Source organism: Bufo gargarizans, chromosome 5 (assembly GCF_014858855.1).
Source record: "Bufo gargarizans isolate SCDJY-AF-19 chromosome 5, ASM1485885v1, whole genome shotgun sequence".
NCBI lineage: Eukaryota > Metazoa > Chordata > Amphibia > Anura > Bufonidae > Bufo > Bufo gargarizans.
In genome coordinates this window covers 103,662,602-103,675,960 of record NC_058084.1, presented here as the reverse complement: position 1 = coordinate 103,675,960, position 13,359 = coordinate 103,662,602, and the positions used below count along the sequence as shown (strand labels likewise).

The 13,359-nt window shown below is 40.0% G+C and overlaps 1 protein-coding gene across 2 annotated transcripts in view; it reads right to left on the bottom strand.

Annotated features, from left to right (window-relative positions):
* SULF1 (sulfatase 1) overlaps window positions 1–13,359 on the bottom strand; it is a 108,953-nt gene that overhangs the window by 36,642 nt on the left and 58,952 nt on the right. For both annotated transcript variants that reach the window (XM_044293104.1, XM_044293105.1), the window contains exon 6: window positions 6,419–6,588. In XM_044293104.1, coding sequence (XP_044149039.1) covers window positions 6,419–6,588 — 170 coding nt within the window. The remainder of the gene's footprint in view (window positions 1–6,418; window positions 6,589–13,359) is intronic.

Sequence of the window (13,359 nt, the reverse complement as noted above, 5' to 3'; positions counted from 1 at the left end):
CCAGAAAACCTTTATTTCTGAGGCTACAGATGCCAGAGAAGATTGTTTATCCTCAGAGTACCCCAGAAGGAAAGAGACTGGCCATCTCTGAAGGTTCAGAACCACCAAGGCCATGCAAGATGGCAAGATGTCATTAAGGTACAGCTCATTTATGGCAAGGAACTTTAGTGCTGTGAAAAGGGTTCATTTCCTCTGGCACCCACCATACTTTGAGACATACCATCTGAATCTAAATTCTGCACCCCTCAGCCCAGGAATTGCAGAAGGAGTTGACAGGAACATAATAGCATGCCTATGGTTATTTGGAGAGACTGCAAAGTGTCCTTAGAAGGAGCGCCAGGGAGCACTACTCATTATCCTCATTGTTGCTGTTCATACACAGCTGTTAGGAGGAGACTATACTGTGATATACTTTGGAACTGTGCCTTTTGCTATGTACTACTACTCCCATCATTGATTTAGTAAAGAAAGACTTTACTTATTGCAACCAATGAGCCAGATCATTGACTCCATCATCCATCCACCTGCCTTGCACCCTGCCAACTACCTAACAAGAAGGGCACCCCAACTACCATCAGACAGAAGCCCCAGAAAGTCAGGAAGTGCTCTGGGGAAAGAATGGATGCACTCTGCATTCATTGTGCAAGCTCAGGGAGCGCTAAAGTGAGGACTGCCACTACTGCGCATGCGCCAATGATACATTGAACGATGCGTGAGAATACAGGGCCAAGCAAGATGTCTGGCCCTGTCAAGCACCAATCAGAAGAAGGGACTGGGAGGGTGAAGGATTGAAGCAGAGGCAGCAGAGACACCCTTGGTGCACTGAACTACTAATTTGCATAATAAGTGATTATCTTCACAACTGCAGCAAAAGATTTCCATAAGTAAGACCATGATTTATTCAGGTTACATATCCATGTTCCTGCTGACAGACTCCCTTCAAATTTAATGTTAATCTTACATTTCATGATCTGAAGTTACCAAAACAACTGTTCTTAGGGAGAAATTAAGGATAATTGTATGTCCTCACTCTCCATACATACTGCACAAGCCAAATTCCTGGAAGCGATGCACCAGACATTTTATCATATTGAGTGCTGTTGAAAACTATAAATCAGACTGAAGTTTTGCAAGTAGTCTGAGCAGGAAACACACATCAAATCCCTGTCGATTAGAACTACACTTAATTTAATAAACATTTCTGTCTATAATTTCTGGTAAATTTGACATTTCTGGGAAAACACAATTTTTTTTATGTAGCGATGATTTATACATTAAATTCAGTAAAAAGCATACAAGCCTTGAATGTTACATAAATTATTGCATTAAATCAATGTCCGTTAATTAAAGGGGTTGTCTGAGTTATTTTTGTGTTCTTTCAATGTTCCTAACTAGGCAAATGTAACAGCTTTCCAATTAACTCCCTTTATCTGCAGTGCCTGTGATGTCAGCTTCTCTCCCTGCTCTGATAAAGTTTGTTTACAAGCCTGTAAAGGAGACGTCACTGTGCTGGCCACGCCCCCCCCCCCCCTTCACTGCCGTCTGTCTGCTCTGTCCTAGGATTCTTAACCCCTTCAGCTGCACAGACTGGGTAGCTGCATCACTGACAATTCTGGGCACAGGAGCTGATAGACTAGAGAGAGCATTGCACAAGATGGTAGGGGAAAGATCCTGTGTGTATTAGCAGTGTCATTATACAGCTGGGACTTGTAGTTCTACACTTACAAGTTGCTGTTGATTCTCCCAGCAGGCAGACATATCACTCAGGGCAGCTCTTGTATCCACTCCCTTAGCAGTGCAGGGGGAGGGGCAGAGATTGTTTTTATTGCATGTAAACAAAGGGCCAGAAAAGAACCAGGGAAATTAGGAAATATATATTTTTTTTTTTTGCATAAAACTTGCTTAGCTTAGTTATATATTGCTGCCCATCAGATTTTCTGTGCTATATTTTTTTTTCATAACTCGGACAACCCCATCAACTTGATTAAAATATAAAACTATTCTCATTTTATTGCTAAACTGAATTTTTTTTATTAAAATTGTACAATAAAGGACTAAATTTGGCATTTTTCTTTTGGTGGACTACTCTCGTTATTTAGAAAAATGTGGCACTTTTAGCAGAACTGTTGGGAATACATAAAGACATTACATAATACGTTTCTGGAAGCTGCTTTATTTTTGCAATCAAACTCATGACACCCATCTATTATCAGTGGTGCTGAGAAATGTAGGCCTAATGCATTTGGCTATATTTCAGACCTGTGTTTTTTTTTGTACTTATGATTTTACATGGCATAAAGAGTTATTTTTTTTCTAGAATATCCACTTCTATTGACTCATTGCATTGCAGTAAATGGTTCATAAAGTACATGTAGATAGGCTGTGTACAAGAACCCTTGAAAGGGTATTTCTTTCTGTATTTCTATCTGGGACATTGATGGCATAGGATCGCTAGGATATGCCATCAATGTCAGATAGCTGCAGGTCCCACGTCTGGGACCTGCCCCTATCTCCTCAGTGGGACCCCTGAAGTGAACAGAGAGCAGCGATATGCCATCCATGGCCCAGACGGGCTAACCCCTTTAAAGTGGGCTGATACATTAGATAGAAGTTGGTTGATTTTTGAACAGCAGTTGAACAATCGGTTCTCAGACACACTGATTTGCTCAAACCAGCCATCCACATCCACTGAAACTAGGCAAAGGACAAAAGATCTTGCTGAGAACATTCCTTCAAAGATCTCTTGCCCACAAACAATCTTTTATTAAATGAAAGATCTTTCTTCTGACTATTGGACAAAATTTTCAAACATTGCCGTCCTCTTTTCAGGCTAAAATTATCATTTCTTGTTACATTTCCCCTAACAAATGATAGATTATGGTTGAAATTGTTAGTTTTGATCAACTTTAGCCTGGCAACTCAACAAGAACGACATCCAGAAGAGGTTCTAGTGGTTGTATATTATCGGATAAAGTGGAACAACCACTTTATCAAGTTCTAGTCTATAATACAATGGTTTGTTTAGAATTAGAAACCATGCCTTTCTATCAAAAAATCTGCACCACACCTGTCCATGGGAAGCATCTGGAATTACAGCTCAGCTCCACTGAAGTCAATGAGACAGAGCTGCAATACCTCTCATAATCCATGAACTTTGTTTTTTGCATAATCCTTAATGCATCCTTTGGAGGTTAAACTCTGAACTCTTATAATAGAAGTTGTCCTGAGGAAGCCATGTCCGGCCATACAGATAATGTAATATTACATGCCAGTCATTGAAGTGAACAGCCAACCATTTAATATATGGACAGGCCAGGTCAGCCAGACTAAGAGCTGCTTTACATAACGACTTTCCCTTTATGGGAAAGAGGGGCTCCTGAGCTTCCCAAAACAATCTATATATATAAGTAGCATTCTAATTTGCTGCCTAATACTAAATTCAATGCTGATTATGGTGTTATGTCATTCCAGCAACATTTAATGCTGTATAACATAATGAAGTGTTAAAAATAACATTTAGTAGAATTAACATTTTTATCTATTCGATGAAAACATTCTCTTATTGAAAAAAATAATAATAATGTTTTGACGTTAAGAAAATTGGAAATGAACGTCTTACAGGCATCTTTGTTTTAACAATCTGGAGGGAACATCTTTTGGATCCGTGAACCAGTTACACCCCTGCTGGATTATTCCAAGCATATTATCACTTGGAAAAATGTTCTTGGAAAATATTTTTATTTCTTTCCTGCTTCTTTACGCCAATGACATTTGAGTTGTTTTTATTTTATCTGACAAGAGCACGCAGAGAAATTTTTGTCCTCTCACATTATGGAGGGATGGGCTACTTGGAATAAAGCAGCCAACTAAGAAGATTCTATATAAAGCACAAAAAGGGAAAACACTATAAAATAATTCACTGTTTTGTTTTCAATGACAGCTTAAACATTACATAAAGTGGCCCTCAAGGCAGAGTTTTATGAAGGCAGTTCAAGTAGCAGAACACGACTCATTAGAAGTAAATATCAGCACATGCATAGCCATTTAAAAAGAGCAATGTTTAAGGGGTTTTGTTGGATTTTAATAGAATAGACAATCAATAACAGATTATGGCAGCTGTGAGGCCTGGATGCTGTGGCCTCTTTACTGCGTACAGTGCTGTACATTGTGAGGCAGCTGTATATGGTACTACAGCTTTATTCAAGTGAATGGGACAGAGATACATGTAGCCAGAATCGGACTGGGATTCCTTAGGCCCACCAGAGGAAAGTTTCTTGGGGGCCCAAACCCCATACCATCAATAAATTCTAATAGGTTTTGATTAAATGAAATAGACCCCAAGTGGCAATTTATAGTCTCCGAATGTTTTTTTTCTCTGGACCTTTGGGGTCCACTAAGGTATCAGAGCCTGGGCCTAGTGGAGGATCCATTGGAAATCTGTTGGGCTAGTCTGACGCTGCGTGTGGTACCACATACATGGCCATTACATAATGTACAACACTGCAGCAATCACCAGGGCATTGTGGTCCCCTCAGACAGTTGATTGTGGGGGTGCTAGGAGATGAGCATCCACCGATCTGATATTGATGAACTATCCTAAGAATAGGTCATCAATATTAATATCCTGTGCAATTATTACGATTATCATAGTCAGTAGAATAAGATAGATAGTAAATGTTATCCAGGGATTACTGGAGTATAATGCTACCATTCCAGAGAAATACTGTACAGGGTAATTACAAGAAAAACAGACATAGCCAATGTACAAATAGAATGTATAAATGTTCACGGTATAAAGGACCAATATCTGTCAGCTTATAATAGCACTAACTGGACAAGTTATCTATTTATATTGTTCCAAGTCATCAAAAAAAAAAAAAATGAAGCAGCTTTGCTACTCTCCAATAAAAATGTCCTACTATGCAAACTTCTGTATCTCCATGTTTACACATCACCACTTGCTAACATGTCAGATGAATGCTAGAAGAAGTAGGGGGCAGGTAAAAAGCTGAAACAAATGACTTTGGGATGAGACTAGACAGGGTAACTATGAAATCATCGGTATTCTTAGGCACTGTAGACGCAAAATAGTTGGATATTTATCAAACTCAGTTTCTAACTGTGATAACAAGCCAGGGTCAGACTGGTCTACCAGAGTACCATAGGATCCTCTGGTGGGCCCAGGCTCTGATGCAATAGTGGTCCAGGAGAAACAAATCTATTTGGAGCTGCCTTTGGAGATAATAACTTGCCACTAGGGCCTATTTCTTTGATTCAAAATCTACGTCTATCAGACACTACTGATGACGTATGGGTTTGGACCCATAAATAATTTCCTCTAGTGAGCCCAAGAAACCCTAGTCGACATTGTAACAAGCTATAACTGCTGTACCTAGAAGATTTCCAATTATCTGGGAATTCAAGCAAACTCAGATCAGGAAAGCAGAGACCAGTGTGTGATGAGCAGAGCACTGTAAGGGCTCATGCACACGAACGTTGTTGGCTGGTGCCTGTATTGCGACCCGCAAACAGCGGGTATGCAATATACGGGCACCGGCTGTTTGTGCAACGCATCACAGATGCAGACCCATTCACTTGAATGGGTCCTTAATCCGAAAGGTACAGTGCAGAATGGAGGCACGGAACCCCACAGACGCACTATGGAGTGCTTCCGTGAGGGTTTCTCTCCGTGCCTCCACACCTCAAAAAAAAATAGAACATGTTCTAATTATTTGCGGTGCTGACGGATGATGGACCCAATCAAGTTGAATGGGTCTGCACCCATCTGCGCCAGCCACACAAATGTTGCCAGTGGAGTGGGGAATACAATTTGTTGTCCTCAATGCACGGAATGGGCGGCACCATGTGCATGACCCCCAACTAAGACTATGAAAAAGTCTTCTGGTACAGCCCATACTATGTCAAGACAACATATATGACCACATAATACAATGAGATCTCTAGGTCAGCAGCTACAGGAAATCTTTTCTACCGTAAAAGTCTCTTGTTAGTGTAGTTGGAAGAGAACCACAACCATAGTTGAGGCAACCTTGCAATAGACTGACATGTCTTTTAGCATTGCTCTTTGTAGATCATCTAACAAAATGGAAATTTTAGGACCTTATAGGTCACCTCTTGTATCTGTCCAAAAAGACATTTCATTTCACTACTTCAGCCAACATTCCACTCATTTTGAATCCAAATCCAAATCCAAACCAAACCTCAAAAGTCAGGGCTGTTGACAAGTAGTAGTAAGCCTAATAATTTAGATTACAATTTGGACAGCACTTTCATAGTCAAGCAAAAAAAATAAAAAAAAGCACAATTATTTTTGGACTCACTGTGAAAGAAACAACAAATAATTGTCAGAAAATTTATACTAATGTGTTGTTGGATTGGAGAAAGAGTTATTACTCACATATGCTGGGAAGCATTTGGAAAGAGCTCTGAAAACTGTGGTGCAGAATCCTCAGGCCCATGTGGTGCAGCGTGACTGATGACCATCATGACTGGCCGATGCGGGTACAACCTCTTGGTCTGTTTAAAGTAGTTAATGCTGTCATTGGTGATGAGATCTGTGAAATAGTCCTAAAATATATAAAAGATAAATTACTTGTGTGTATATTATACCAAGTATCACTAAATAAAGGACTATGAACTGCAGTTTTTTCCCCACAAATTTCCCATTGCAAGACTTGTAAATCCAGTAAAGCTCTTTGAGCTGTCAAGTCATTGAACGTTCCAGTCAGTCATTTTAACCAGCATGGTTGTACATTGATATCTGAGAAATGGTGTGATTGCACATTGCAAATCTGTAGTGACAGCTATACTGGGCATTACTCAGTTTTTCCAAAAAAAGAAAAAGCTTAACAGAAAAAAAAATAATCAAATTTCCGCATGATATTTTGATCTTGGGTGGACATAAAACCTATCACTAAGAACAAAGGATGTGTGCCACCCTGATGAGTTTCATATGCATTTCAGGACAACACCTACTGTATGTGCACAAGCCAAGTCAAATGTTTAATATCCTAAGAGTACAAAGAATTGTGATAATGTTGTCAATATAGTGTAGGCAACGTGATTGCTTAATTTTTATAAAAGATATATTTTTTTTATAATACACATTGTATTTCATTTCTCTGTATATTAAAGGGCACATTCTACACAAAGTATGTCACAGTTCCCACCATATAAAAGTAAATAAGTCACCAAAAACAATAGCCTGTTCTTTCTGGTTTATTACAGCTGACTTTTAAGCTTTGTTGTGTAGACAAAGCCATGGTCAACAGAGTAATCTCATTATCATTAGAAGATGGGGGCTTTAAAAGGCTTTTCCAGGCTCCTGATTTTGAGGACCTATATCTGATCAATAAAGGCTGGACACAGAGAACCTCCTTGATCAGATGTTCCTTGCAGCCTCCAGTGCAGGAAATAGCACTTTGAATGGAGGATGAAGCACAGCTTCGTTTCGTTCAAAGTGCAGTGACCATACTGAGTTACTGAAGCTCTGCTTCTATCACTTCAATGGGAGTTGGCCTGCAGTAACCCAGCATGACCATTATACATTGAATGGATCTGTGCTTCCCCCTCCATTCAAGAGCTAGTTCTGGTTCTGGAGACTGCAGGGAATAACTGATCAGTGGGGTGCAGGATCAATCGGATATTAATAACCTATCCTTAAGAGCCTGGAAAACTCCTTTAATGATGAATGATGACTCTTTTGCACTGCTGGAGGTCCAGATAAGGATAAGGCAATATAGATTCACTGAGGGGTGGATTGGTCATAGACCCTACAGGGAAATTTCCCCTGGGCCGATGCCCCAAGAAGCCACCCAAGTCCTCCTCTCTGACGCTGACTGGTACATAATGAGCCCTCAACAGTAACTAATGCTGTGAGAATCAGGTACTCATGTACCCAGCCAGGAATCACACACGCCCTCCTGAATTCAACTGCTGTGGCCACATTTCACCTCCTAAGGGGGCTCCATAGACAACTGGAGGAGGACAAAAAATGGTAGCTATTGATGGCCACCACAGATGGACAGCTTTTGGGGCAGTATAGTGTTCTACACTTTTATTTGGTTCTGCTGGGATGGTATTTTTGCACTATGGTATTGTTGACCCCGCCTACTTGTGTTGACCCTGCCTACTTGTGTTGACCCACCTTCTGTTAATTTGAAGCTGCCTACAAAATGGGGCTACTTTTAGTTTTCTTTTTTCCAGGGCCTCTGGATTCACTATACATACAGATAACACTCTATATGCAGTTCAATTGCCGCACTCCTGTCTCAGGAGGAGGAGCAGTACTCAATCTGTTTTTACAGATTGTATTAATCTATTGACCATTAATTTCAATTAATTGCAGCCTGACATACAGCATACACAGTCTATACAGACATTGCAGGACGGAAGAATGCCTTTCCAACATGGCTGCCTCAGGGAAGTTTTTAAAAACTGTTGGCTACAACAAAAAGGTTCAATATCATTATTTCTCTTTCTATATTTGTCTATTTTCTCTTGTCATGTTCCAAGGCTTGTTAAAAAGTCAAACCTTGACTCATATAGAGCTAGTTCCAGAAAGTGGCGCTAGCGAGATGGTTCTCCTTCCCTGGGAGATACCTCTTTGTGTTTTTTTTTTCCCATGGAGCATTGCCAATAAATCACCATACCATGGAGTGCAGTTAAAAAGTCTCCATACGCAGCTGGTCTCTTTAAGGAGAGCAAGCACCCTGCCCAAGCTGTGTTCAAGGCATGTCACTTAGCCAGCCAGAATCCTACTCCATACTGATGAGGGGCGAGTACCCTGAAACAGCTGGCTACGGATGGATATTTGGCTTGGCTACTTTCCCTTGTCATGTTTCAAGACTTGTTAAAAAGTTGGACATACACTCGTAAGGAGCCACTTCCAGAAGGTGGCGCTATTCAGATGGTTCTCTTCCTTTGGGAGATACCGCTTTACATATTTTTCTCTTTTTATGCAATTCATAAAACAAGAATTAAAACGCCTTTTCCTGAATGGTGAGTATTTGGATTCCAGTAAATGGGAAAAGATTATATTGTATTAAATTGCTCAGGCACATGGTATTATAGCAATATAATTTATGGAAAGGATTATCAATGGAAGACACACACTACTTTGTGCTGTAATTATACACCAACTAATCCAAAATATGACATACTGGAAAACCAAACAGAAAACATGGACATATGGTTTGGTTTTAAAATTCACACTAAAAACGCTCTATCTAGCCCATCATCCTTGGCTTCTGATTAAATTGAGATTTAAGGTTTTCAGTAGTTGCAAATAATTGGACTGTAACCATAACGCAGGCAGCGAGACTTGTTAAAAGCATCTCTGGTGTACAAGTCCAGATCATTAATACCGGCACGATCACTAGGTTCATGCAGCTGCTGTCATTAAAGGAGAGTCAGATTTGCAAATAAGTATACTTAACCTATAGCCAAGAAGGCTCACGGAAATTGTGTGGCTCAGGGAAATTGAGGAAATGGAACAAAAGAGGAGGGGGTTGGGGACGAAGATGAATTTTTAAATTAAACCACCTGCCACCACTACTTGCCTGTAGTCTCATGCAAACTTCACTGGGCTCAGAACAGCTGCAAAAGCACGGCCAAGGAGACAGAAGTGCTGTATAACACAAGTGAACCAGGTGTTTCTCCCCCCGACAGTCCTCAGTTTACAATATGGAATTGCCACTGCTACTTTTCAGCTTGTTATAATGGGATTGTACACGTGATATTCTGGAATTACTGGAAAATTAGGACATGCTGCTAGCTCCTCAGTTACATGTGTCTACTAGATTGAGAAGTTTATATTCCTCCTCAGAGGGTTGTTTTCGTAAAGTATTAAAACTGACTATAAAATTACCAGTTTATTACTTTGTTTATTAGATGTAGCCATCACTCTACCGTGGAGTAAAATATTCCAAGATTTACAGCTCTTGAAATGCCCAGAGATTATATGAATAGTACTGATTTCTTGTTTTGGAACAGCATTTCACATAAATTCTGTATCTATGTGCGGACGTAGTAGGAGGTCCTCTGTGCAAAGATGGTATGAGGACCTTTTACTGTTTAACAGTTCATTTAACAAAAAAGGCTCATCAAAGTGCTCCTTGTCCCTTACTATGACTTTTTGATCATTTAATGGATGATAATCTCAGTAATTTTAAGCCAAGGGAACCTTGGTGCCTTTTCTTTTATTGAGGCATGGGCCCACTTGCCTATAGGTGAAGATGCATAGGCTGCACCAATGGTCTGTCTGCCCCTGTCTGTATCCATATTCAAAGCTACTATGCTGAGAAGATACTAAGGATCATGCATGGCTAACAACACAGAACTAAATCTAGAAAACACTGTACTGAAGGGAGATACAGTACACTTCCAACTGTACAGAGCATCCACTATAAAATAACGGGTACACAGCCATCAAATGAAGCTGCAAGGTCTGGCAAAATAAGACTGGAAAGGTCCAGTGTTCAATCTTATATTCTGCCAACTTTGGAAGTGAAAACTTGAAATGCCCTGTTATGTGTTAAAATGCCCACAAAGGACATTCGTTTCTATTTAAAGGGTCACTGAGTTTCCATAAAACCTTTGATCTGTCATAGTGACAAATGTTTAGAATAGTGAGGGTCTGAGTACTAAGAACCACCACAGATCGCCAGAATGAAGAGAGAGAAGCACTCGCATATTGCACTCTCTCTACTTGTCTATGACATCAAAAGTTTTATGAAACTCACCTTCTGTTAAGTAATTACCAAGTGGTCTGGTAGCATGGCATTTAAAGGGGTTGCCTAATTTAGCAAATACTTTTTCAAATATTCCAATATATTGGGTCAACCATTCAGGACCCTCGTCCATTGGCCAAATATGACAGTGTCTCTTCCACTGGAGGGTTCACCAAACCCATATAATGCATAGACATCCCATTGTTATTTGTCATGCTTCATTTCCCTCATGGAGATGTTGTAGTAGAATTGAACTAGGACTGTCAGGTTGCTCCAAACATATCAGCCGTTCTATGGGGATCCCAACCACGGGAAACCTTGTGATCTACTTATTGTCAGGGGACTTTCCCAACAAAAATAGATTATTCCATTCCAAGCACAGGACTGACTTTAGTAAGGTGACGTAAATCAGGAGTGTACATACTAACCTACCATGGTCTTACAGTGTCAGAGGCCATTATGATTGATTCTTATAGGGTATACATAGCTATTCCTATATTTGTGGCCTACAAATGCCTAAAACATAATCAAGCACAGCTCTTAACTAGCATACCATTATACATAATCTAAAAGACAGTAAAATTCTGAATACATCTGATCCACTTAATTAAATCTGCAGCTATAAATAGACAATTAAACGAATAGTAAAAGTGTCTTGTACACAGGGTAATGTTAAACAGAATGCAGTTTGGCTTTCTATTAAAAATGCCATTAGATTTTTATCATATAAAAGGAAAATAAAGGACGATTAGAAATGTATCACGGAACATTACAAGGAGGTTATGCTGAACTAATTTCAAGCCATATATCTTCCAAGACCTAAGGGGATGAGCACCACTAAGCTTGTAATCTTACGTGCAATCCCATTACATGGGTCAAATGCCATAACTGAAACATCTGTGTCACTCGCAGCATGCTGTAATCACACTGAAAGGGCTCATGGTCGGCAGCAGTTAGAGGCTCTGTGAAATCTCACGGCTGTGGGCAGGTCACCTTGGCACACATTCCTTGCTTTTGTTACAAGTGAGGTCTTACTTTCGAAAATCTTCCCAGAACCCTGTTAGTTTTTCTTCATGTCCATTCCAATTGTATTACCCTGAGACTTGACAGCACTAAACATTTTTTCCAAAGCATAATGAAAAACAGCAAAGGCCCAGGTCCTATTTATGAGTTTTATAGATGGAAATACGCGGTAACATCATCTGTCCCACCATTATAGATGCAAGGAACACCATATGCTGCCCGTTCCTCTCTGTAGACTGAAATTTCACAGGATGAAACTTTTTTTTTTTTTTTTCCAGTCTTCAGAACGGGCTGGGACTTTCACAAGGCTAAATGAAGCAAAATCATGACACCATACTAAAAATATTACATTCCACATAGACATGTATGACGGAGATTTAGGGACATCTGGTAAAATATACAGAGGGGAAGGGAGAGAACTGTGATAATAACTTCAAAGTGAGGCCAGACATTTCAAAAAGCAATGCAATTTATAAATCAGCATTAACGTCAGTAGCACTCATGGAGATCTGCTCTCTGGATCATATTATATTGTTAAATATCCTCCAGACTGATCCCGAGGCTGCTCTGGTTTGTACATTTGGTTCCTTGTATAACCAGGATTGAAGTATTAGAAATCAGTATGTGTTTGTTCTATAATATTATGAGTTCTTGTCCCCGGTTCCTCATGAGATTTATCAAAACCAGTGCAAAAGAACCGTGGAGCGGTTGTCCGTATCACCAGTGTGGCTGCTGCTTACATTTTCCAGAGGGTCTCTGAGAATTGACAATGTGTCACATTTGCACCAATAAGCCAGAATTTATGTGTAGCCTCAATTGTAAATGCAGGTCGGTGTATTATAGCTAGGAGTTTCTGTAGGACATGTGATGTGTGAAAAAATACTTTTGCTTTCGTGACTAAGTGGTAAAATCCTGAAGCAGTGAAAGCATGCGAAGAATTTACAAGTGGAAAGCCGTTGGCCTGTAATTTATGTCTTCCAAATTTTCTTGGTTGAGTAACTCTTAAAGTAACCAATGAGTACTATTTAATGATCAAGTAAACTGCAGCTTACTTCTTCTTTGGAAAATATTGCTCCATATAGGTGTGGTGTGCACCAGATTTATTAAAAGGACCAGGGGCAGACTGGGAACCTAAAGTGGCCCTGAAAAAAAAACAAGAAACTAAATGTGGCCCCATGTTGTAGGTATAACTGAATTGACAAGGCAACACAAGTAGGCAGGGCCTGCAATACTATAGTGCAGCGCAAAGTACCGCCCCAGCAGAACCAAATACCAAAATACTGCCTCAGCAGAAGCAAACACCACAGTGCAGCACAAAATACTGCCGTCCTTACCACAGTATTTGTGAAGACCGCGATATACCATAGTTGAGTTCAGGAGGGCCCTACTGGACAATTTCCCTGTAGGATCTATGGCTATGGTCCTCCCCTGAACAGGACATATGCCTAGTTGATAAATTTGGCAAAAGGTAAAAACTGTTCTGGGCATCTAAAGGCACGAATGATTCTTTTTTTTTTTAAAACATTCATATGTGTGAAGTCTGAAAAATGGCAAAAAGACTTTGTAAAACTGGGATAAATACATC